Source organism: Cryptotermes secundus, unplaced genomic scaffold (genome assembly GCF_002891405.2).
Source record: "Cryptotermes secundus unplaced genomic scaffold, Csec_1.0 scaffold215, whole genome shotgun sequence".
Lineage (NCBI taxonomy): Eukaryota > Metazoa > Arthropoda > Insecta > Blattodea > Kalotermitidae > Cryptotermes > Cryptotermes secundus.
Window position 1 is genome coordinate 761,582 of NW_019743150.1, and position 24,412 is coordinate 785,993.

Sequence of the window (24,412 nt, forward strand, 5' to 3'; positions counted from 1 at the left end):
CATTCGACCCTTCAGACATGACGTCTGAAGCATAATTCATGGAACCTGTAAATGCAGATTTGTCCACAAAAGAAAATGGTTTATTTGCCTTGCAACTTTGCATGACGTGGCTCACAGACACATCAGAATAATCGGATCTCGTGCGGCGTTGTACTTATGCGCCTGTATGTGTTCGAACTCATAACTCGGACAATAAAGACCGGCTGCGGGATGGACGACCGGGGTTATATTCTCGCCACGGGCGGAGCATTTTCTCTCCGTCTCCTTACGCAGCAATTCGACTCAAACGGTCACATTTTTTACTTATATTTGGAAGGAGCTCTGTTCGAACCTTAGCCTAGACACTGAGCTGTATTTCTTGGATTTTCTAAGTCACTTCAGGAAAATTCCGGGACAATGCCTTAAATTAGGCCACGGTCGTTTCCTTCGACATCTTTTCCAGTTCCTTTTTCACTGTCGTCCAAAATAATTATATTCTATGTGGTCTGATTTACTAACGACATTATCATAGCAACTGTAAATAAATAAATTTACCTAAATCCAACCTGGGGGCACGCGATATAGTAGTTGATTGAGGCACTACGCTACAAGCCGGAAGGTCGCGGAATCAAATCCCGATGAGGTGTTTTTATTTCAATTTACCTAATCCTCCAGCCGCACTATGCCCCTGGGGTCGACTCAACCTGTAACAGAAATGGGTGCCAGGAATATTCCTTAGGGTAAAGGGCGTCCGGCGCGTAAGGCTGACAACCTCACCGCCATTTGTGAGCCGATTGTATAGAAAATGTGGGAGCCTCTACATATCGCAACCCTATTGGCCTCCACGGACTGTTACAGGGATAACTTTACCTTTTCTGCTTTTTTACCCAAATGCAGCCTACGGCATCGCGCCCAGACTTGATCTGGGCCTAACCCTGTCGCTTATATCTCCATGGCTCTTTCCCACTCGGGTATCTGTCCAAATTGTTTTTGTTCTCATGTTTCTTTTTATGGCTGTAGGAGCGTTGCGATGGGTAGACCCGGCACCAAGAGATTATACCTTTTGTTGAATATGCATGGTGATTCTGAATTAGTGTCTGGGTTGTGGGATCTACTACGTAAGTGTATATAAATGGATAATATTAAAGTGGATTTTAAAGAAGCAGCATGTAGCGATATGGACTGGATTTATCCGGATGTAAAGACAGGCTTCTGTGAGCTCTGTAATGATAAACTTTCTGTGTCTATGAAAGGAAGAGATTCGCTGAGTGTGTTTAAGAGCTCTAATCCACTGAACTGGTTAATTTTGTGGCACGAAAGTCATATTTTGGATATCCTTGAACACCATTGAGACATAAATTGTTTAATAGGGAAAAATATGGATGAATAATCTACATAAGAAATGAAACTTCCCATCCTGGTGGACAGAAACATCTGATCTGATGACTTTACCAGTCAGTACGTGTGACAAAGAGAGAGATCGTGAAGGACGCAGTGAGTGACGCAAGGACTCACAGAATTGGACAGAGTAAAGTATTGTAGCGTGCAGTGCCGGTACTATAAGACGATCGAGAGGTAGGAGAATATACCAGAGCTGTTTCCAGGCAACGGCTAGGTAAACACTTTCCCGCAACAACGAAACGACGCGTAACAATAGAGTTACTGGCGCAAACGGGGTGTTTCTACGTGGTCAATGCCGAGGAGTTACCTTGAGGACAACTGGGGCGGCCGGTACAATTCTGTACGGGATTCCGTGAAGAGAGGGCTTGAGCGCGTGAAGCTGAAGAGTCTTCACTGTTAGAAGCCGTTGCCAGGAAACGGCTGGTGAAGACACTGCAGGCTAGAAAAAGCATAGCGTGTACTATGGTGATTAGTGGTGACGCTGTAATTGCTGGTAGTTCCAAGTCGTGTGTATAAGTACTTAATTAATCCATTCACCATTCACGATGTAGAAAGACAATCAGATCATAGTCTTCTGGGTTGTGACGCCGTGTAGTCTGGTATAAGTTCTTCTACTCCGAAGATGGAATTATCACGTTTCTTCGAAATGTCGGTAAACTTATTCCTGTTCCTTATTCTGCAAGTTCTGCATTTGTTTCTCGAACCGGAGGCCAGCTTTTCTGATTGGAATATTTCTCTGTTTTCTTCACATGAAACAGGCAAATGCTAGGTTAGCTAACCAGCATGAGTTCTAATGAAGCGGCGGTCGCTCGGTCTGTATAGTTCACTTGCGGACTACAGGGTGCGGAGTTTAGTTTTTACGTCAAATTATATAGGAAGTGAAGTATAATATGATTCTAAATTTTTGATTGTGTTCACGTTTATAGTGCACGGACACTCCGACAGTAATTTAGAATCACTCTGTATGTGCCATGATAGATGAGTGGACGTGTGTTACAGACTGTGCTTGCGTCATTCGGGACGGACATTAGAAGCACGTGTTCCATCTACATATTTTGACGTCTGTCTGCTGTTTTCGTAGGTCTTTCATGCAGTGTCGTAAATCGAGTGGGAAACAGCTAGGCAGCAGGATGATCGCAAGAGGCTAGGAATTTTTTCGAAGGTATACACACATCAGTGTTTTCCCTAAGGCAGCGTCTACACGAGCGTACAGAATGCGTCCGTTGTAACGAAAGTCGTAGCGTCCGTTGTAGAAATAAGCAAGAGAGGCGAATGCTACGCTTTCTTCTGGCTCCATGCAGACAAAAAACTACGCACCGCATTCTGCAACTGTGTGCTGTCCTCAGCAACGTCCTCAGCAAAGTACGTTCGTTACAACGGACGCATTTTGTACGCTCGTGTAGACGCTGACTTCATCGGCAAGCTTTATGCAAATATTGTTTATATGATAGTAGGCGTGATGTTTTTAAAATTATTTGCGTAACTTTTCTCTGAGCTTCAGCGTTTTGGAAAGTAAGTAAATTTTATCCTAATAGTTAAACACTCACAACAAATCTTTGAAATATTTACAATCAATAATACAAATAATACATCTGAAATAAATAGTGGAAGCATCGAAAGTGCAAGAAGAGTAACATGGTGGCCGAACGAACTTTTGGAGTGGAAAAGATGCCAGAGTGAATAGAAGAGAATAATTCTGACATTTAAGTCGTAATAGACTTTAGAAATATAGATGCATGTAAGTTGGTATAATTTGTGTAGGGTGTGAAATATAATAAACACGATACATTTATATTTAAATTTCGGTTTAATGGCAATAACTTATGAAGAAGTGAAGCAATTAATGTAAAAAATTGTATACATATAGACCAAGAACCTACTCACAAATTATGAATGAAACATTCTTTCCGAGGACCGACTAACTTAACAAGATATCGTGGCTTTCGCCAGGCACACCAAAGACATTCGGAGCCAGTTCCTCAGACTAGAACACGGTCGATTCTTTCGCATGTCAGCGGTCAGTATACTGACCAGCTACGGGCCGGACGACAGTGATTCGATTCCCGGGCGGGACAGAGATTTTCTCTTTACCACCGTGACGAGAGCACTCCTGGATACTTCTCGCTTGTCCAAGCAGCTCGGCTTACACTGAAATCCTGAAGATGGAGACATTTCCTCCGACATGTCGGTAAACTTGCATCAGAATACACGGTTTCACATCCCAGAAGATAGTACTTCTCTACAAAGACCAATTGGTTAATGCTATTCTTACGGCCGCACCATAGCTCAAGCGGTAGTCGCTGGCTTCCCACCGTGGCGGCCTTGGTTCGAGCCAGAGTCAGGTCATGTGGGATTTGTGGTGGACAAAGTGGCACCGGGGCAGGTTTTCTCCGAGTATCTCTGTTTCCCCTGCCAATCTTCATTCCACCAATTGCTCCACAGTCACCATCATCTATCATCTGTGGCTGGTACAATAGTTCAGTAGTGGCCGCAGTACCAAGTGGACTCAGTCTCACCCCACTGAGAATAATAATACTACTATTGTTATTATTATTCTCTATTAAGAATATTGGTGTATGGGCCCGTTGTATATCTTTCGTCCTTTCCAAGTGATATCTTCATTCTAATCCTCAGCATCGCCGGTCACGGTAGCAGAGCGGTCTAAGGCATGTACTGTCTTCGCTCGCTCGGAAGCCGGGACCGTGGGTTCGGATCTGTTTCCTGTGAGGTACGAACCGAATTCTTATATATTATTCTTATACACTGACGGTCACGGTAGCCGAGCGGTCTAAGGCATGTACTGTCTTCGCTCGCTTGGAAACCGGGATCGTGGGTTAAAATTCCACTCAGGGCATGAATGTTTAGTTTGTGTGTGTGCGTTTTTCTGTGTTTGTGTACAGGTAGAGGCCTTGCGACGAGCTGATCACCCGCCCAAGAAGTCCTACCGGATGTGTAAGATCTAGAAAAACCAAAGTGAACGGAGAAGTTCATGGAGGTAGGCCTAGGCCCACTGGGGCTGTAATGACAAGGAAAAAAAATCTTCAGCATCGGTTTATGGGACTGGGGTTTCCCACTTTCTCCCGAATTACTTTATTATGTAAATGGTCTCTTCGTAAGTGGAGTTTCCAGCCTTTACATAACATAAAGTTGTCCCTGTGCTTAATTAATTAAGCACCACGTCATAGAGAGCGAAGGTTTATAGCTCCACCATTCTTGACCACGACACTAAATGGAAATGAGTTGTCGGATTCACCATAGTCGCTTTATCCCAGAGGAAGGTGGCCGCGCCATAGCTCAAGCGGTTAGTCGCTGGCTTCCCACCACGGAGACCCAGGTTCGAACTCGGATCTGTTCAAGTCGGATTTGTAGTGGATAAAGTTGCGCTGGGGCAGGTTTTCTCCGAGTACTTCGGTTTCCCCTGCCAATCTTCATTCCACCAATTGCTCCAAAATGACCCTCACCTATCATCTGGGGCTGGTACAATAGGCCAGAAGTGGCCTCAGTACAAGGGACTTAGTCCCACCTCACTAGCAATAAAAAATATCCCAGAGGAAACAGTCCCATTGCTACTCACTGGATAAGAGACTTGGTGGTCCCCAGAGCCGGTCTGAATACCTCGGAGAAAAGAAAAACATCTCTCCTCTTCCCGGAATTGAATTCTGACCATCCAACTCGTAACCCTATACCGACTACGCTATCCTGGCTCTCGGAAGTTCATAAATAAGCAATACATAAATAAACAGACAAAATAATGTACAGTAACATAAAAAGGTAAAGCTCTCCCTGTAACAGGCCGTGGAGGCCCATAAGGCTGTGAGACGTCGAGGCTCCCACATTTTCTAGACAATCGGCTCACAGATGGCGGTGAGGCTGTCAGCCTTATGTACCAGCCGCCCTTTAACCTCCTACCCCCAGGAAGATACCTGATACTCATTTCTGTTCCCAAGCCCATAGTGCGGCTGGAAGGGCTAGATAAATTAAAAAAAAACTCACCTCCTCCAGACTCGAACCCGCGACCTTACGGCTTGTAGCATAGTGCCTCAACCAACTAAGCTACCGCATAGCCCCAAAGTAACATAAATACGTATGAAATAATAGCTCGTAGCTTCTACTTGATTAAACGACCTTGTCAGTAACTCAGACAGTACATAGATTCCAGTCTTTGCTATTTAAGAAAATATCACTGTGTATTACGAGGATTATGCGAACATACACGTATGAGCTTTAATACAGCCTGGGAACAGAACTCAGAATATTCTAAATTGAAATATATTCTAACCTCGGTGACTTAAGAATTTAAGTTTTAATTTAATTTGTGTACCGTATTGACACGGGCATACATGCAATATAGGCATTCTCCAGGATTAAATTTGTTTTAAACATCACTACGAAGTCGTGATTTCTGTTTTGAAATGCGGCAGCCTTCATTAAGTTTATTGACACTGCAATTCAGCAATGACGTCACTAACAGACATCTTATTGCTCAGTGGCGGACTGTAAAATAAGTGCGCGTGCTGGGGTTACGGGTTCAATTTCCGATCGATGCATGGGCGTTTTGTTACAACTGTGCATATTGGTTATATAGATGCAGTATGGACGCATCCGTTTTTTAAGTTCATTTTAAGATAATGTATGAGTCCAGTCCATACCTCACAGGAAACGCATTACGTCTTCGTTGCAAAGCCCAACCGGTTAATTCTGTTCCGGAAAACAGTCGCTGTTTATTATGAGAATCACACACATATACACTTTGTGGGCAGAATGCAGAGTTTAGTGTGTTAAAGTAGGTGGTACATATAGTAACCACTAGGCTTTAAATGGTAAATACAGCAGGAGCTAGTAATTTAGTATGTTGGATAATTAGTGAGTAATTTAATTACGTATTTACTGAAAAATTAAAGCACAATAGACCACTGAAGGTCGCAGTGCTAGGGCCAGTTTTATGGCTCACCCCCTCATACTCATACTGGAAAATTGCACAACAGGTCCAGGTATAAAAATACAAAGGTAACTGTGTTTCTGTGTTTAAGAGCTATGCCATGGAGACATGTGGGGGAGGAGGTATTGCGTCATGCTTCTTGATGGTGGTGAGCGGGCAGCTTCACACTCCTATCGCTTTATCCCCAGTGAAAGAGTTCCCCTTATCCTTTATATAATAAGAGTCTGGGTGGGCCCTAGAGTTGGTTTGGGAGACATCGAACCCGGATCACTCACTGTAGCCTAGTGACTATACTCAGTGAGCTATTCAGGCTATACTTCTTAAGATGTAAAATTAATATAATTATATAGCAAAAAACGGAATATGACGGATATTTTGTCACCTCAATTTTTCATACAACTGAAAATGTTTCTCTAATTAACATTCGAGATGTAACGCGTGTGTATCTATGGGTATGAGTTCCTTCAGAGCGGGACGTCGGCCCTGAATCTTTCTGTTGTTGGCACACCTTGAAACAGTTTTAATGTCAGGACAGAAGAAAAGAAAAAGGAGTTCTAAACTGCACAGATTAATCAAGTCAATCTCCTTCCAACTGCTAGAGGCGGTATGAGAGCATCTTCTGTTACCCGGGCTTATCTCAGTACAAAATTATTTGTGATATGAAACGGTATGTAGCACGTATGGGAAAAAGATTAATACCTATTGTGTTTTAGTGGGACAGCCAGAAAGGGAGAGAACACTAGGAAGACATAGACGTAGGTGTGAGAATAATATTAAAATGGGTATTTGAGGAATAGAATGGGGTCGGTATGGACAGGAATTGATTTGGTTCAGGAGACGGACCAGTAGAGGGATTCTGTGAACACGGCGATGAACCTTCAGGTTCCGTAGAATGTTGGGAATTCTTGAGTAGCTGAGCGACTGGCGGCTTCTCAATGAGGATTAAGCTCCGTGGATTTAGTTAGTTCGATGTCATAACGATAACTGTTATTCATCAATGCTTAAAAGTACGAATGATGATTTATGGTATCCCTGAAAAGCTGTTTTCGTACCCGTGGGATGGAGTAGCCTGGTCTAGCTCTAACGTTCTGGACTTTATTCAGGAGGTACTTGGTTCAAATCTCGACTCTGACACTAACTACTCAGTCTTGGGGATTTCGTAGTTTTCTTCGATGCTTCCAGGAAAATTTCGGGGTAGTTTTCTTTCAAGTTGGTTATTTAATGACTCTGTCAGTCCTGACCGCCTCTGTGGTCTAGTGGTCAGAGTTCCTGGCTACAGATCCAGAGGTCCGTGTTCGATTCCCGTCGCTACCAGATTTTCTGAGAAATAGTGGGTCTGGAACGGGGTCCACTCAGCCTCATGAGGATAATTGAGGAGCTATTTCAAGAAAATAGCTGCTCCGGTCTAGAAATCTGAAAAAGACGGCCGTGGGGATTCGTTTCGCTGATCACGCGACACCCTCTATCTGCTGAAGTTCACACTAACTTCGCCGACAAGCGGCGGTCGCTCGGGCGGTAGAGTTCGCATGCGGACTAAAGCCACGGAGTCAGTATTGAGACTACATCACGTCGAGGTCGGATAGTACATGGATGGGGCCACAATCGCTTCCTTCCAAATCTATCCAAATTCATAATTCATCAATCGTTCTACCATTCGACGTTCTTTGGTGTAGATGATAGCGTCATTAAACAAACCCACACACCGTTGGAGTATCAGAACCACAGTTTGAGTAACGCCATAATAGACAATATGCTCTCTACACCTACGCAACGGATACCACTACTGGCCCACACTCGGATGTGAAGCATTCTCATTGAAGTAATTAGAGGCCGCAGTGCGCGATATAATAACTAATGTTATAATAATGACGTTATACTCACGTCATAACTATTGATTGCTACCGAGGTCAAAACAGCTTATAGGAACAAGTATTGGGAGTTCGAATTCAAATAATATAGACTCCTTCTGATAGTTAATATTTATTTAGCTGCTTCAGAATTTCCGTGACTTTTATCAAAATCAAATGCGTTTTACCCTGCTCACAGAAGCCTATCATTGGGCCTTGTGTCCTCTAATTTCCATTTTAATAATATTCTTTCCCATACGCCTAGATCCCTAAAGTTCTAAGCTCTTAAACATGAGTACAAGAATCCCTATTCTCAAGGTTCATCTCTAGTGTGATTAAGTCCTTGCTTATTTATCGACGTAATTTCAGCTGTAGAGGTTATATAACTTCCTATTAAGTGGGTGTTCATCTCATGTGCTGAGTAGGTAAGGATTTGGAAGGAACTGGTCATTGTATTGGTCTGGAGAACAGAATAAAACCAACAAGCAGCTCAGTCAAGATACTCGGTAATCTGGTTGAGACCCGAGCTTGGTGTCTCTTAAATGAGAGTAGAAACGTTTCTGCTACACCAGTCTGTAGACTCTGGTTGGTTGCGGTGAGAATAACTGCATATATGAAGCAGAGCACTTATAGACTCACGCACTGCAGCGGATGTCGAACTAATGTGTACCTGAAGGCAGGGCGGGAGAACCGACGATGCAGAATTTCGAAAGAGAAGAAACCGAAAGTAACAGTGTACTATGTTATTTGTTGTGGGTTAAGTGTATTGTCCTGACATTTTCTTTAACCTAGAGGTTCTGAAGCGGGGGTTCATATATCCCAATGGGCACTGTGATGTCTCATGAGGGGCTATGTAGGATATATTTCGTACATTGTCAGATAAGTTGAAGGAGTCCAGATAGGTCTTCATATTGTCACGTATTAGGGGTAAGCGAGACTAAAAATTATGGGTTATAGATTTGACGATTGGATTTATTGGACGACTATATTGCAATTAAACTTGATTATAAGAGTTCACACATTTAATTCCTTCTTGATAACGAATCCCTCACTGTTCTCTGGATCTTTGACTGGCACCTAGTCTCTAGCCTTCTCTCTCTCTCTGTACGACTGGCTCATCCCTGCGAATCAATTACGTGTGCTTTCATGACCCGGTGCAGACCGCAAACAGATCACCATGTCGTACAGTTCCTCTGTTATTCTGCGTATCTGTTGCCATGGTAATTCGTTGCTGCGGGAACAATATTTATCTAGCCGTTATCTGGTAACAGATATCTCTGTTGTGCTTCTCTGACTGCGCACTTCCGGCTTTCAGGCGTCATGTCACATTGCTCCCTCCTTAAGGCAGTTCGTTCCGAATAGACTAACGGTGTATCACCGTCCCTTCTTTTGCGAAGGTTCTGCTCGTGACGTCTTTTTGTGGCTCCGTTTTTCCTGCGGTGACTACTCTCCAACCGCCACCATCGCTCCCTCCTTAAGTTCTCTCGTCCCGAGCGACTCCCTGATAAGGTTTAGGTCAATCCAGGTGCACAAATAAAAACTTTTTTCTGTCCTTTTTCGTTCCAACCGTGGGGGTGAAACTGTTCAGAGTAGCTGGTGCCGCCACATTCCCTGCTCCTAACCTTGTGGGGCCTCTTTTTCCGCTTCGGAAGGGGTCAACCCCTCCACAAAGTTCTATCCTTGGTCTTTCGCAGCACGGCAGTAGATCTGGCAATTCGCTTCGCGATCTCCAGTTATTTTTCAGTTTTCTTTTCTGTGCAGGAAATAAATAAAGTTCGTTTAAAAGGACAGAACACAGTTTTGAGGTAGAAATCAAGCTAATCGTCACACATATATATAAAATATTTGTTTCACATTTCCTGTTATTACAGTGTCAGCAATGATAACTACTCCAACCCGAAATAATTTCGAATTTATTTATAGCGGTTTGAAATCGCATCCCTCCTCCCTCTTACCGTGGGGAAAATATTGGAATATGTATGACAATTCTAACCTCTTGAAATTCTCAAACGGAAAGAAATTGATACAAAATTAAATTTAATTTGACTATGGGTACTGCATGTTATAAAAGTCATGTAATAACGAGAGAAACCCCATCAGCTGTCATAATCCGAACACTCTTGTAAATGTTAGGATGCCTGTTGCATTATTGCGGGTAAACGCAGGAGGCCTAGGTTGGTGTTGTAAAAGTAACCAGTGTTGGGAGCGTTGGAGTCTGCTAGTAATCTGCGTAAACAAGGGAACGATCTAGCCGGCTGTGCTAGGTATACATGTGTTCGGTGTTGTTCTCCCGCTCATAGAACCTGTGACTGGGAACTTCCGTTACGCATTTGGTATTGTGTTGTGACGTTTATTGAGGTACTTATAGCATTCGTGTGTAATACAGTGAATTCATTTTGAACATCGCTGATGTGTTACGACAATTCATGTTACAAAAATTGACGTTTCAGCTGAAGGTCTTGGTCGCCATCTTCCCCGCTCCACCACACCCCGACTGAAGTAAACATTTTGATGGGAAAGGGTCGATATCGGCCCGGGGAACGGGAAATCAGGCAAACTGGAACTCATGGAATTAGAGAATATTGTTGCAAACACTGTATATCTAAAAGCCAGAGAAGGTAAGCATAACGTTCTTTCAACTGGAAAGCTTTATAGGTCATGGTGTATATAGATTGTATTAAGTTTTATACGATTTAAATATACATCCCAGGCCGTATGTAGCAGGGATATGCTCGAATAATTATTATATTAATAAATATTTGGGATTTATGGACATAAATCGTAGCTGCGAATCCACACTTATGCTGTCATGTACTTGCAGCTTATATACACTCCAAGCCTGTGCCTGTCAAAAGATGTTTTAAGTTTGTAAAATACTATTTGTCTGAAAGGCAGGTTATAAAATGCATGGCACAAATAGGCTGGAAGAGTGTTTTACATCATAAACAATACATATCTGCCTGAAAACTGTATTAGATAAATTTTATTTAATCGTGTTTTGCTTAGCAGAAGTTAGCATCTTTTTTTAATTTAATCAGCAATATAGGTGAAGTTTGAGAGAGCCTAAAATAATTATTAAAGTAAACAGAATTTAATTTAATTTTGCTGGTGGACAAACGTGCAGATGAAACCAGGTTTTGATGTAGTCACATTGCTTACTGAAATTCCTGGTTGTACAAGTGAACTCAAAACATAATTTATTTTTTGTCGTATTACTCAAACATTTAAATACATTGGCAGGTTAGGATAGGTTACATTAATTGTATATAATTTTACTTTATCTTTATGTTGAGATCAGAAAATGTATATGAAACAAATTCTGCGACAAGTTTGTCAGTAGGTGGACATTGTATGGGTGATTACTGAGGAAAGCAAGACCACATGACCACATTTAAAACTGATTCATGAAAACATGTGTAATACCAAACAGAATGGTTTGTGAATAGAACTATTATGTTGCTATGCCAACAAGATTTTGTTAATGACAGAAGGGTATGGAAACAAAAGTAGGATAGTGTGCTGCATACGAAACAGCCATAATTTGTAATGGCTGATGTATTCACTAGTTGGTTTTTTCATATATATATATATATATATATATATATATATCTGTGTGTTAAGTCTAATTAGAATCTTAATCATGTTTTGTTATGCAGGCCATAGTGTTACAATATGGTAATGATGTTGACCTCATAGTCCTTCATTGTATGTGTCTGTGTCACAGAGCAGAGATAGCTCAATATAATGATAGGCCTTTGCCTGGATGACCAGGATTTGATACCTGGCTGGGGCAGGACTGTTGTCTTTTCTGGCACTTCTAGGCACAAGAAATTTATTTCTATGTTTATGAGAGCTTGATAGTTGCCCAAGTGCTGTTGTGAAGTTTCTAACATGTTCGTTTTGTGGTGGAAAGAGTTTGTTAGTCCTTTGCTCAACTCTGCCAAATTGGAGGACCATTCCTTGTTGGCTGTCCACATCTGCATATTCAACATTTGCAGCTTCTTGCAACATCTGAAGTTTGCCTCCTACATCCACAACCTAAGAATGTGCCATGCTGTGTTGATGATAAATCCATTCAATCAAAACACACATTTGTCATATTTATTTACGTGTTTCAAGGTCCTTGCTCTCAAGCCGTTATGTCATAGTTTTAGCACCAAATGAGGTCCCATTAGGGAGGTTTGAGGTTCCAGTCTTTGCCCAGACGTTGGCTGTCCTGACAAAGGATTTTCATGGTTTTCTTTGTCCTTTTAGGCAAATGCCAGAATATTACCACAGATATGACTATTACTGCTTACTCAATATTCACAAATTATTCTCTACAGATCAAGATTATGTAACCTGAGCTGCTGACAGCATCATTCAGTAAACCATATAACCATTATTTTAGCAATTTGATATTACGATTTTGAGTTTATGCAGTAACTATAAAATTATCTTCACTCATTTGCTCGAAATATGTGTTTGAAGAATTTTTGCTCAAAATAAATGTCAAGACATTATTACATGATATGGTGCTTTCACAATATTTGTAGTTGACATAATAATTATAGGATTAAGAATACTTTGTTCTGTATATATTTTTTTTTTTTTTACTTACTGTTTATTTACACATTAGGGGGCACACTAACCATTCAAGAACAGTATTTGAACCTTGGGCCATGTATTATAGTTTCCTGTTAGGATAAGTGAGGCAACTGCCTGGAAGCTGTTGGAAATGACCATTAATATCTGGAGATTCTGTATGAAGACTGTTGAAGAAGAAAGTTACAGACATGTTTCGGAGTCCTCACGTAACAGTTCTGTGGGAAATTGTGCTTAAGGTAGAACAGGACTGGTTAAGTGAGAGTACTTTGGCATAGAATGGTTGAGGGGCTATGCTACAAGCTGGAAGGTCGTGGGTTCAAGTCCCGATGAGGTCATTGGGTTTTTCAGTTGATCTAATCCTTCCAGCTGCACTATGGCCCTGGGGTTCACTCAGCCTCTTAACAGAAATGAGTACCAGGAATTAATTAAATAATTTTCCTGGGGAGTAAAGCGCGGCTGGCGCGTAAGGCTTACAACCTTACCGCCATCTTTGAGCTGATTGTCTAGATAATGTTGGACCCTCAATGTCTCAGAGCCCTATGGGCCTTCACTGCCTGGTACAGGGATAGCTTTACTTTTTTTTTTTTACTTTGTCATAGAATGACTCTTCAGTATATGATTTGAAGAATTCTGTCAAATCAGAAGACAGTGACCAGTATTACAAATTTAGAAAACTAGGCTATTGGTTATATAGAATCAGTAAGGTGTTATCATGCGAGACTGGAACTTCATGGCATTTGATTGTTTAGCAACCACTGACAAATGTGTCAGTTTGTGTTTTACTAGGTCATAGAGACTGGAGAAATATATATAAAATATTTTCTCTTTTCAATCTAATAAAAGCACTTTCTTTGAATTTGCTATGTGCGTTGCATAAGGATACAAAATTACATAGGAAAAGAAACAGATCGCACTGAATTTGGAGAAGGCATGAATCATCTGTATTACAATCTCTTCTTTAAAAATACAGAAATAGAATACACAGACCTGTAATTTTTCTTGTTTTTGTATGGGTTTCCACCTAGGAATAAGCCCATAGGTTGTGGGTGTCTGAGAGCAAAATGCCAAGGAGAAGTTTTTAAAGTTTGGGAGTAGTTGGTGCACACACTTAAGCTGAAATAGTTCCTTATTCATTGTTTATAACTACATGCCCCATGTTTCTACAGTAAACATTCATCATGAGATGGTACATACAACACAGTTGAAAATGTCTGTACCTTAAGTAGAAGTCTGTTAAAACAGAAAATAAAATAAAAATGTTAAGAGAATATAACATTTGATCAGATCAGACTTAATTTTTTAAGTTGAAAGTACTAGTCCTAATGCACACATTTCTTGTTATTTCTAAGTTATTAGATATTGTAATGTGCATTAGTGAGTCTAGGTGGCGTTTGGATTGGTGAATAGATTTATTAACACCTTATACAATCAACTCATTCTTAAAATATGGCGCTATCACTGATTTAAACAGTCGGTATAGCAACTGACTATGAACTGGACAAGAGAGAGGTCGGAGTCTGAGTTCTGGTAGGGTCAAGAAGTTTGTCTTCTTGACGTTTGGACAGAACCTTTTGTCTTCTCATCTGCTATCCAAGAACATAAAAGTTAGAATATACAAAACTATAATTTTGCCTGTGGTTCTGTATGGGTGTGGAGCTTTGTCTCTGATATTAAGGGAGGAACATAGACTGAAGGTGTTTGAGAACAGGGTGTTGAGGAGAATATTTGGACCGAAAAGGGATGAAGTGACAGGAGGTTGGTAAAAACTACATAATGAGGAGCTTCATAACTTGTACTCTTCTCCAAGTATAATTAGAATGATCAAGTCAAGGAGGATGGGTGGGCAGGGCATGTAACACGAATGGGGAAGAATAGAAATGCGTATAGGATATTGATGGGAAAGCCAGAAGGAAAGATATCACTGGGAAGACCAAGGTATAGGTGGGTGAACAATATTAAAATGGATCTTAGAGAGATAGGATGGGATGGTATGGATTGGATTGATCTGGCGCAGGATAGGGACCAGTGGAGGGCTCTTGCGAACACAGTAATGAACCTTTGGGTGCCATAAAATGCTAGGAAATTCTTGAGTGACGGCTTCTCAGGAAGGGCTCAGCTCCATAAGTAAGTAAGTTGTCCGGACTGGCTCTGGGCCAATCCAGCCTCACATCCAATGGGTACCAGGGGGATCTTTCCTTGGGGCGTGATGCTGACCACTCACCTCCAGCTAGTGCTGAGGTAAAGAAAATATGGGTATATACATCCATTTCCACATATGCCTTCATGGCATACTGCTTAATTAGTTAAGCATAGGGTCAACTTTAGAGAATTGTATTTTATAGCTTATACAGCACTACATATCTTAGCTTTATGTGCCAGGGAAGTGGATAAATTCACCCCCTGACTGGAGTTCCTAAAATTGTGTGATGCATTGAAATGAGAGGGTACTGTTTGTCATGTGGTTGTGTTTCTGCATGACCTGACTTCTAGATGAGAATCCTGTCATAAGAATGTAAACTGGGTTGTACTGTTGTAAGGATTGGTTCAGGTTACTAAATACATGTAGTTATTTGGTTTTAGTTTGGTTTAGTTAGTGAACTTTTATCATTGTTTTGTTGTGTACAGAAGCGTACACATCTGGAAATCTTTTCTAACAGATGTTGGATACTTCTGTTAATTATCTGTTAAGTCTAAAAGACTGAAAAAAACAACAACAGTAACAAAGAAAAATGATTTTTTAGGGGAAAAGGAAAGGGTGTAATAGACAGCAATACACTCATAATATTTCATCAGAATATTTGTGGAATTAGAAATAAAACAGATGAGATGATATTTTCTTTGCTTCCTAGGCTGCCTCAGGTATTGTGTATATCAGAACATCACCTTAAACAACTAGAACTAGAACAGATTAATCTTGAAGGTTATAAACTTGGTGCTGCATACTGCAGGAAATCTTTACTCAAGGGAGGGGTGTGTATTTTTGTACATAAAGACTACAATTACCTAACGTTGGATGTAAACAAACATTGTAATGAACAAGAGATTGATCTTACTAAATATTGTAAGGATAGAGATATTGAAATCTGTGCCATCATGAGTCATCTGAATGCAAGAAAAATATGCATAATTACTATATATAGATCACCATCAGGAAATTTTGATATTTTTATGAATAAATTAGATTTAATTCTTAATAAATTATTTAAGGTCACAGTGGATTTCGTTATCTGTGGCGACTTCAATATAAACTTCCTAGTTGATAGTGAGAGGAAAAGACAACTTGTAGCTCTCCTACAAACCTTCAATTTAACAAGTGTGGTAAAATTCCCTACTCGCGTGCAACGTGGATCAGTTACATCTATTGATAACTTCTTCATTGACATTACTAAGGCAGGTAATTATTCTGTTAAACCTATAATAAATGGATTATCTGACCATGATGCTCAGGTTGTAATATTTCATTCTTTTAATTTTAGACCATCTATTAAGAAAAGTATATTGACGAGGAAAATTACTGATCTTGCAATAAATGACTTTCTTCTGAAATTAAGCCATGAGACTTGGGACACTGTTTTTTCTACTGATAATGTTAATGATATGTTCAATTCATTTTTAGACACGTACTTGAAAATTTTTTATTCTAGCTTTCCTCTTAAGAGTGTTTGTGCTAATAATAAGAATAAAAAAAATTGGGTTACCCTAGGAATTACAACTTCCTGTAAACGGAAAAGAGAACTCTACATAGCATGTAGAGATGGTAATAATCCGGATCTTAAAAACTATTATAACAAATATTGTAAAATTTTATCAGCTGTTATTAAAGAATCAAAAAAGCTAAACTACGCTTATAAAATCAATAAATCCCTGAATAAGAATAAAACTATATGGGATATAATTAAACTTGAAACAAATAGAACTAGCAGTGCCGATAAGGCTATAACTTTAAATATTGATGGGATCTCAATCACCAACCAACATGTGATAGCCAATGAATTTAATAAATATTTTCTATCCATAGCTACAAATATTAATATTGATCATAATGACCCTAAATTTCAGAAATTAGATGACATTACTCCCTTGCATTATTTATTGCAGTCTTTTAAGACTCCCTTCCCAAACATTAACCTAAAGTTCTTATCCTCCAAAGACGTTGAAAAGGTAATAAAATCTCTTAAGACTAAAAATTCGTTTGGATACGATGAAATATCAACCAAATTATTAAAAATTAGTTCACCTTTTATTAGTTCGCCCCTAACCCATATTTGTAATAAATCGATATCTTTAGGAATCTTTCCGGATCGCTTGAAATATGCAGTTGTCAAGCCCCTTTTTAAGAAGGGAAATAAATCTACTATTTCCAACTACAGACCTATATCTATTTTAAGCTCATTTTCAAAAGTAATTGAAAAGGTCTTGTACGATCAACTTCTGAATCATCTTAAGAAATATAATATTTTAGCAGATGAACAATTTGGGTTTAGAGAGGATTCCTCAACCAATAAAGCCATTTACAAATTAATTAATGAATCCTTGCAAGCTTTAAATAGTAAACTTCCAATAGGTTGTATATTCTTTGACCTTGAGAAGGCATTTGATTGTTTGAATCATGATATTTTATTGTCTAAACTGCAATTCTATGGTATAAATGGTAAAGCTAAAAAATGGTTTGAATCATATCTTAACAATAGATATCAGAGAATTCAAGTTTGTGAAAAAGATTCTAATCAAACTACCCATTCTTCTTGGGGAAAAATAACTGATGGTGTTCCTCAAGGCTCGGTTTTAGGCCCGTTGCTGTTTCTCATTTATATCAACGATCTGCCCAAAATCGTAATTAACAATGCTATATCCATTTTGTTTGCCGACGATACAAGCGTATTAATTAAAGGTTCAAATTCAGAAAATCTCCATATTAATATGAATAATGTTTTTAATCATTTATATAAGTGGTTTAGGACAAATTTGCTTTCAATAAATATTAATAAAACTCATAGTATGCAGTTTAAAACCAAAAATAAACTCACAACCGACGTAGATATTGTTTGTAACAATCGTCCAGTAACCACTGTGTCAAATATAAAGTTTCTTGGTATAAACATAATGGATACACTCAACTGGAGTTCACATGTGGAATGTATAATCCCAAAACTTACCTCAGCATGTTATATGATGAGAAGTATTAAACCATACTTGCCTCTAAAAACTTTGAAAACAATTTACTACTCTTATTTTGGCTCTGTTATGAACTATGGTCTTTGCTTTTGGGGAGTCTCGCCTCATAGTATAAAAGTATTTAGAATGCAGAAGAAGATAATTAGAATTATGATCGGCTGTAATAGTAGAGTTTCATGTAGAGATCTCTTTCGGAAATTGGAAATTTTGCCTTTGGCTTCACAGTATATTTTTTCACTCATGCTCTTTGTGGTTAATAATAAAAGTCTCTTTATTCCAAATTCACTAAATCATAATATAAATACAAGACATATTACAAATTTCTATCAACCCATAGCAAATTTTACGGTATATCAAAAGGGAGTGTATTATATGGGCATAAAAATTTATAATAATCTTCCTTCTTATATAAAAGAAGAGTCACTCAACCCTAAGAAGTTCAAAATTTGTTTAAAGCGTTTTCTTTATCTTCATCATTTTTATTCTGTGGAAGAATATTTCCAATATAAGTCATTATAAGTTAATGATTATGCATTCACAAGAATCACCTGTTGATCATCCAGTCTTTTATTAGTATTATTCTAGTCATTATTCTATTATTCTAGTCTAGTCATTTAAACAATTTCTGTGATATGTTCAAACTGACATTGTTTAAATTTAAACTGCATGTTTTATTAAATTAACTTATATGACTGGAATCTACTTGATCCTACATGTTTTGTTTCAATTTTTGTATTTTATACTTTTTTATTTATGTACTTAGCTCTTGCTCTATTAATTTTAAGAATAATCACTGTATGGACATGTCCTATATCTCACTTGTATTGTGGATCCATGGAACGAAAAATAAATGAATGAATGAATGAATGAGTATCATTTTCCTTCATTTGCAAGTAGACTACTTATCATAAATTTATCTCTTCATGAGATTAAGTAAGATTAAAACTTGTTATCATAGCTGCCTTATCTTTTTAAAGCTGAATTCTTAGCCACTTTATTCATAGTCGTTGTTGGTATAATGGGTTACACTCTTGGCCTGTTCTGCTTTCAGAGATTAAGAATGTCCTTTCATCTTTTTGTACCTGGCATTTTCTGTCACCTTTTCAAATTTAAAATTTACTTTGCATTCAACAAATCCATAGTAGAAAAGCCTGTTGGATACAGAATGCCATACATCGTACAATAAATTTGGAATTAATTATCAATTCCTAGTCTTACTTTATAGATAAACAATGCAAAAACAGTGACATTAATGAACAACTTATAAATCAGTTTAATATTTACAATCCATACTTAAACTGTTCGTAGTATGTGTAAGCATTTGTAAAATGTCACCATACTCAGTATAACAGTGAGAATTCTAAATCTTACTTCTGGCATCTCAGTACATACTATCTTTTATGCTCTTTGTGATAAAAAACAGAAAGAAATTCATAGTAAATTCAGAGATTCATAGAATAAACACCAGACAGCAAAATAATCTCCATCAGCCTCTTGTAAATTTGAGTAAATACCAAAAGGGAGTTTACTGTTTAGGAACAAAGGTCTATAATAATCTACCACAATATATTAAGGATATATCAGGTGACACTAAGAGTTTTGAGGTACAATTAAAACAATTTTTATATTTACATTCTTTTTACTCATATTCTTTACAGGAATATTTTAGTTATAAATCTTTTTAAGATGTGAATAGTTGTCTTGCTTTACAATTTAGAAGAAGACAAGATTGTCAGTCTGTGTTCTGGTTTTTAGATGCTTATTTTAGATGCACACAATCTTTATATTACTGTATACTAGTCTTTATTTCAATTTATTATTTAATTAATGTATGTTATACAAAACTCATTAATGACATTGTGTTTTAACTATTGAATTTTTAATTAATAGATTTGTATAAAACTGTACAAATTGTATAAGGTTTGCCATTACTTTTACTACTAAAATTAACTTATTTATTATATTGTATATGTTTATCAGTATTTTATACAAATGTGTATGCTATTGGATGACAACTGTAATCCTTAGTTGTGACTGTAACTAGGACGATCTCCACAGCCGCATGAGAATGTACTCTCAACAGGATTTATGGGAGGTGAATAAATGAAATGAATGAAAATGACAGCTAAGAAATCTTCAGTAAACACGTAAAAATTAATTATAGACACAAAGGATTTACAAATGTATGAGTTCTTCAAGAATAATTATTATTTCGATACAGTTGAGAGTAGTTAAAGTTTTAGTGCCCTTAATTAGAACATTCCCAGTCAATTCCCAGTCACAGTTAGTAAATTTAAGTATAGAAACAGGAATGAAGTATTAACATTTAGCAACAGATCAGTTGTACAGCATTCGCTGTTACAACATATTTGTCATGTTCTGTAAGCAGGAGACAGCAACTCGTTGGTTACTGTTATAATAAACATACAAGCCTGCACCAGAAAACACTTTTTTAATGAATCTTTTCCACCGTAGCATACATTATCATCTGATCACATGAGGTCTGTGCAACCTCTGCAGTTTATGCAGCACTATTAAATAAGATTGAGCCAACAGAGTACAATAAGAATTGCTGGAAAGTGTCAGAATTTGTCTCACAATACTTAATTAGTTATGGAGCTGAGCCCTTATTGAGGAGAAGCCAAATCTGCAGCTACTAAAGAATTTCCCAGCATTTTATGGAAACCGAAGGTTCATTACCGTGTTCACAAGAGCCCTCCACTGGTCCCTATCCTGAGCCAGATCAATCCAATCCATCCTTTGTCTCACAGTAAATATTTTATAATCATTTTATTGTTCATAGCAGAAGCATGAAATTACAAAACTAAAAGTAGGCCTTCACAGTCTGTTACGGGGGCAGCTTTACCTTAAAAGTTTATAATAATCTCTGCATTTGAAATAATGTCATTAAACGTTATTTTCCATGTGCTTGGTGGCACTGCTGATGGCATGACTTTTCAAACCTGCTGCCAATATCCTGTCTACTGGTGCCATACTGTCAGGGGAGATTGTGTGGTCCCCTGGCCTCAGATGAGGCTATTGTACCAACCTCTGATGGTAGTTGAATATGAATCATTGGTGGAGGATACCTGAAGTTCTTGGTGAAATTCCTGCCCCAGTGTCACTTTATCCACCACAAATCCCAGTGGATAACCCTAGGATTTAACCCAGTCCAGTGTGATGAGAAACCCACAACTAAGCACTTGAGCTTTGCCACAGCCTTACCAGAGATTTGAAGTCCCTATTCCTGGATGATAAAGTATCAAAATCTCCCACTTCTTGTGCATGATTTGTTATGGTTTGTGAGATCAGAGGTTCTCATGACTATGAAGATTATTGTCAAAACAGACATCATGTCCCAGAAGATAGGAATCTTTTCTTTACCATTTCGTCTTAGTATGGGTAACAGGAATATGCATTTACAAACTTAATGCAACAAAATGTATGAGTTCTTTGTTTGTACAAGGTGGTTCAAATATGACTGGGACTGATTTTTTTTTAAAACCCATAATTTCCAAGCACTTACTTGCACATGTCAGTCTTCAACGTACTCCCCTCTGGAGTCAACATATTTTTCCAACCTTCTGGAAGCATTCTGATGCCCTGAAAAAAAGAGGCTTGTGGTTGGCGGCGTATCCACTCCCAAACAGTCTGGATGATGGCGGTGTTGTCCAAAAACCGCATGCCTTGCAAGTCTGATTTGAGCCTTCCGAACAGGTAGAAATCACTTGGGGCCAAATTGGGACTGTATGGCAGATGTGTCAGAAGATTCCATTTCAATTTCCAGAGGGTTTCCATTGTTGTTTTGGCCATATGGGGGCATTCATTTTCTTGAAGGAAGGCTCCCGCTTTCCACGTGTCTTCCGCTTGGATTGGATCTTTTCCTTCACGTCTGTTGCCAGGAGGTCTGAGTAATAAGCTGCATTGACTGTTCTGGCATCTGTCAGAAAGTCTACATGGATAATCCCCTGCCAGTCCCAGAAGAACGTTGTCATCACTTTTCCTGCCGAATGGCTCCTTCGCGCTCTCTTGGGTTTGGTAGAACTGGTATGCAGCCACTTGCATGATGACTGCTGGGACTCAGGAATGAAGTAGTGCACCCACGTTTCATCGGTGGTCACTATAGACTTCAAAAATGCATCACCATCGTCTTCAAACTGCTGTAGGAGACGACTGGCAGCTTGCATGCACACCATTTTGTTCACGTTCGTCAAAGTGCGTGCTGCCCACCATGCATTCACCTTGTGATAGTGCAGGTGGTATTTCACGATGTCTTCTACACTACCAACACTGATGGACAGCATTGCTCCAAGTTCCTTGATAGTGATGCGCCTATTATCATGAATAAGCGCGTCTGCACAATCAATGTTTGGCTCGGTAACGGATGTTTGCGGCCAACGATCATGAGGTTCATTCTCCATGTGCCCTCAACCCTCTCTGAAGCACTTACACCACCCAAACACACGGGTCCATGAGAGACACTCTTCCCCATACTGTTGTTGGAGTCTGTGGTGAATTTCAGTGGACGGGAAGTTTTCTCCAATGAGGAATTTGATCACAATGCGTTGTTCCATGCTCCGCGGTACCTTCTGTTCGCTCATCACTCTAGCAACTCCCAGACAGGACTGAACAGGTTCTAACCAGAACAGGAGGGAGGGTGGAGGTTGTGGCTTCACTCTTCTCAAGGTCGCACAGCTGTTGCGCAGTGTGGCTTGTTTACACACAAATCAATCTTGGTCATATTTGAACCACCTTGTACCGTGGTTCCTGATCACGAAAATAACAAGGTATTTGTTTTTGTTGTAGGTGGTGCAGATAGTAACAAAGGAAAAAGTAAAAAATGGAGGAAAATTTTACAGTTCCCTCACATATCACAGTGTATAGACTTGAAAAATAAAATAGGTGAGTTCAAATTTAAGTTATTGCCAAAAAAATATATTGCATGAATGTGATGGATCATACATACCTTGATTGAGTGAAAACTGCTGTACCCTCACGTGTGAGATGAAAAGTTTTCGCAGCCATGAAGATTTTGAATGTAGCATACTGGATTATCACATTGCATAGCCTTGTGGATAGTTTCTGATATTTAAAAGAATATATTGCCAACATCTTCATGATACAGCTGAAAACTGAAGCAGTAGAGTCTCTGTAACCGCTCATGAGACCCCAAGACACCCACAAGACAAAAGTCTAAATCTTTACATCTAAGAAAACCATGGATCTCATACAGTGTTAAACTATATCACTTCCCTTTGTTACCAGATGTAAAATATTCGTATGTTGTGGATCAGCAGCCAATTGGCCGGTTGCTGTTTCGACAGTTCTGCGAAGATGCAAAACCTGATTATCATCGTTACAACATCTTCCTTGATTCCATTGTGAGTTTTTGAATGCAAACTCAATTGTATTTAAATATAAAGATCAGATTATGAGTTTATGTGTTTCAAAATGTTATGGTTTACATTGTGTTTGCATCTGCTCCCATACTAAGGGAATATTCAACCAGATATTTGTTCTCAACACTGTTTGTTAAACAGTAATATTTATTATTCTTAGTGTGGTGAAACTGAGGTCACTTGGTACTGTGGCCGCTACTGGCCTATCGTACCAGCCCCAGATGATAGGTGAGGGTGATTGTGGAGCAATTCGTGGAATGAATATTGGCAGGTGAAACCAAAGTGCTCAGAGAAAACCTGCCCCAGTGCCACTTTGTCCACCACAAATCCCACATGACAAGACCTGGGCTCAATCCTGGGCTGCCACAGTGGGAAGTCAGTGACTAACTGCGTAAGCTATGGCACGACCTTATGTTAAACAGTATGGTGTAGTATCAGTGCTCTGATTTCATATTTTGGGGTATGTGGTTTGTATCTCCGTTCCTCAGGCTGTCTCCCATTATTTTATTTTTTAGTTTCTTCATGGAAAAACTGAGATAGGCCATGACAGACTCCTTCCAAATCTGTGTGTAGTTACAGGGCTGGATTTACCGTTGTGGGGGTTCAGGGCAATCAAAATGTGAAGGCCCCAATCAATAACAACAAATTTATGTTACAATAATTTGTTTTTATTTCTTATAATAGCTAAAAATACAAACACTTCTTGTGATTTTAGAGAGACAAATGTCTCAGTAAAATATGTATATTCTTTTTTGCTTTGTGAAGGCTCCACTGTGATTGCCTCAGTCACTCTCCCTTAAATTCATCTTGTGTATTTATTGTTAATGATCTTTGGTGTAAAGAGTGATGTTATGGTTGACTTTGATTGTATCTTATGTCTTATTAATTTATTGGTAATGATCCACAGGAGAGGTATGAGATCGAGTCAGACGAGAATCGTTTGGAGGTAGCTCAAAATATTTACCGTACATATTTGGATAGAGAGGTGAGTTGTTTACAAGGCTTTTTTCCTTTGTTGGTTTGTTGGGTAGAACAAATCTTCAACCAAGAACATATTCCATGAATTCTGATTCTCTGCAGTCCAT

General features: G+C 39.0%; 1 protein-coding gene across 3 annotated transcripts in view; it reads left to right on the top strand.

Annotated features, from left to right (window-relative positions):
* Window positions 1–24,412, top strand: part of LOC111873812 (G protein-coupled receptor kinase 2) — a 42,262-nt gene that overhangs the window by 1,804 nt on the left and 16,046 nt on the right. Inside the window, exons 1-6 of one of the 3 annotated variants that reach the window (XM_023868797.2) lie at window positions 1,564–1,594; window positions 10,300–10,524; window positions 10,617–10,784; window positions 22,735–22,830; window positions 23,194–23,309; window positions 24,235–24,312. In XM_023868797.2, coding sequence (XP_023724565.1) covers window positions 10,733–10,784; window positions 22,735–22,830; window positions 23,194–23,309; window positions 24,235–24,312 — 342 coding nt within the window. In that variant the 5' untranslated portion in view covers window positions 1,564–1,594; window positions 10,300–10,524; window positions 10,617–10,732. Of the gene's footprint in view, window positions 1–1,563; window positions 1,595–2,382; window positions 2,543–10,299; window positions 10,525–10,616; window positions 10,785–22,734; window positions 22,831–23,193; window positions 23,310–24,234; window positions 24,313–24,412 lie in introns of those variants that run through there. The other 2 variants (XM_023868795.2, XM_023868796.2) reach the window with 2 other exon arrangements.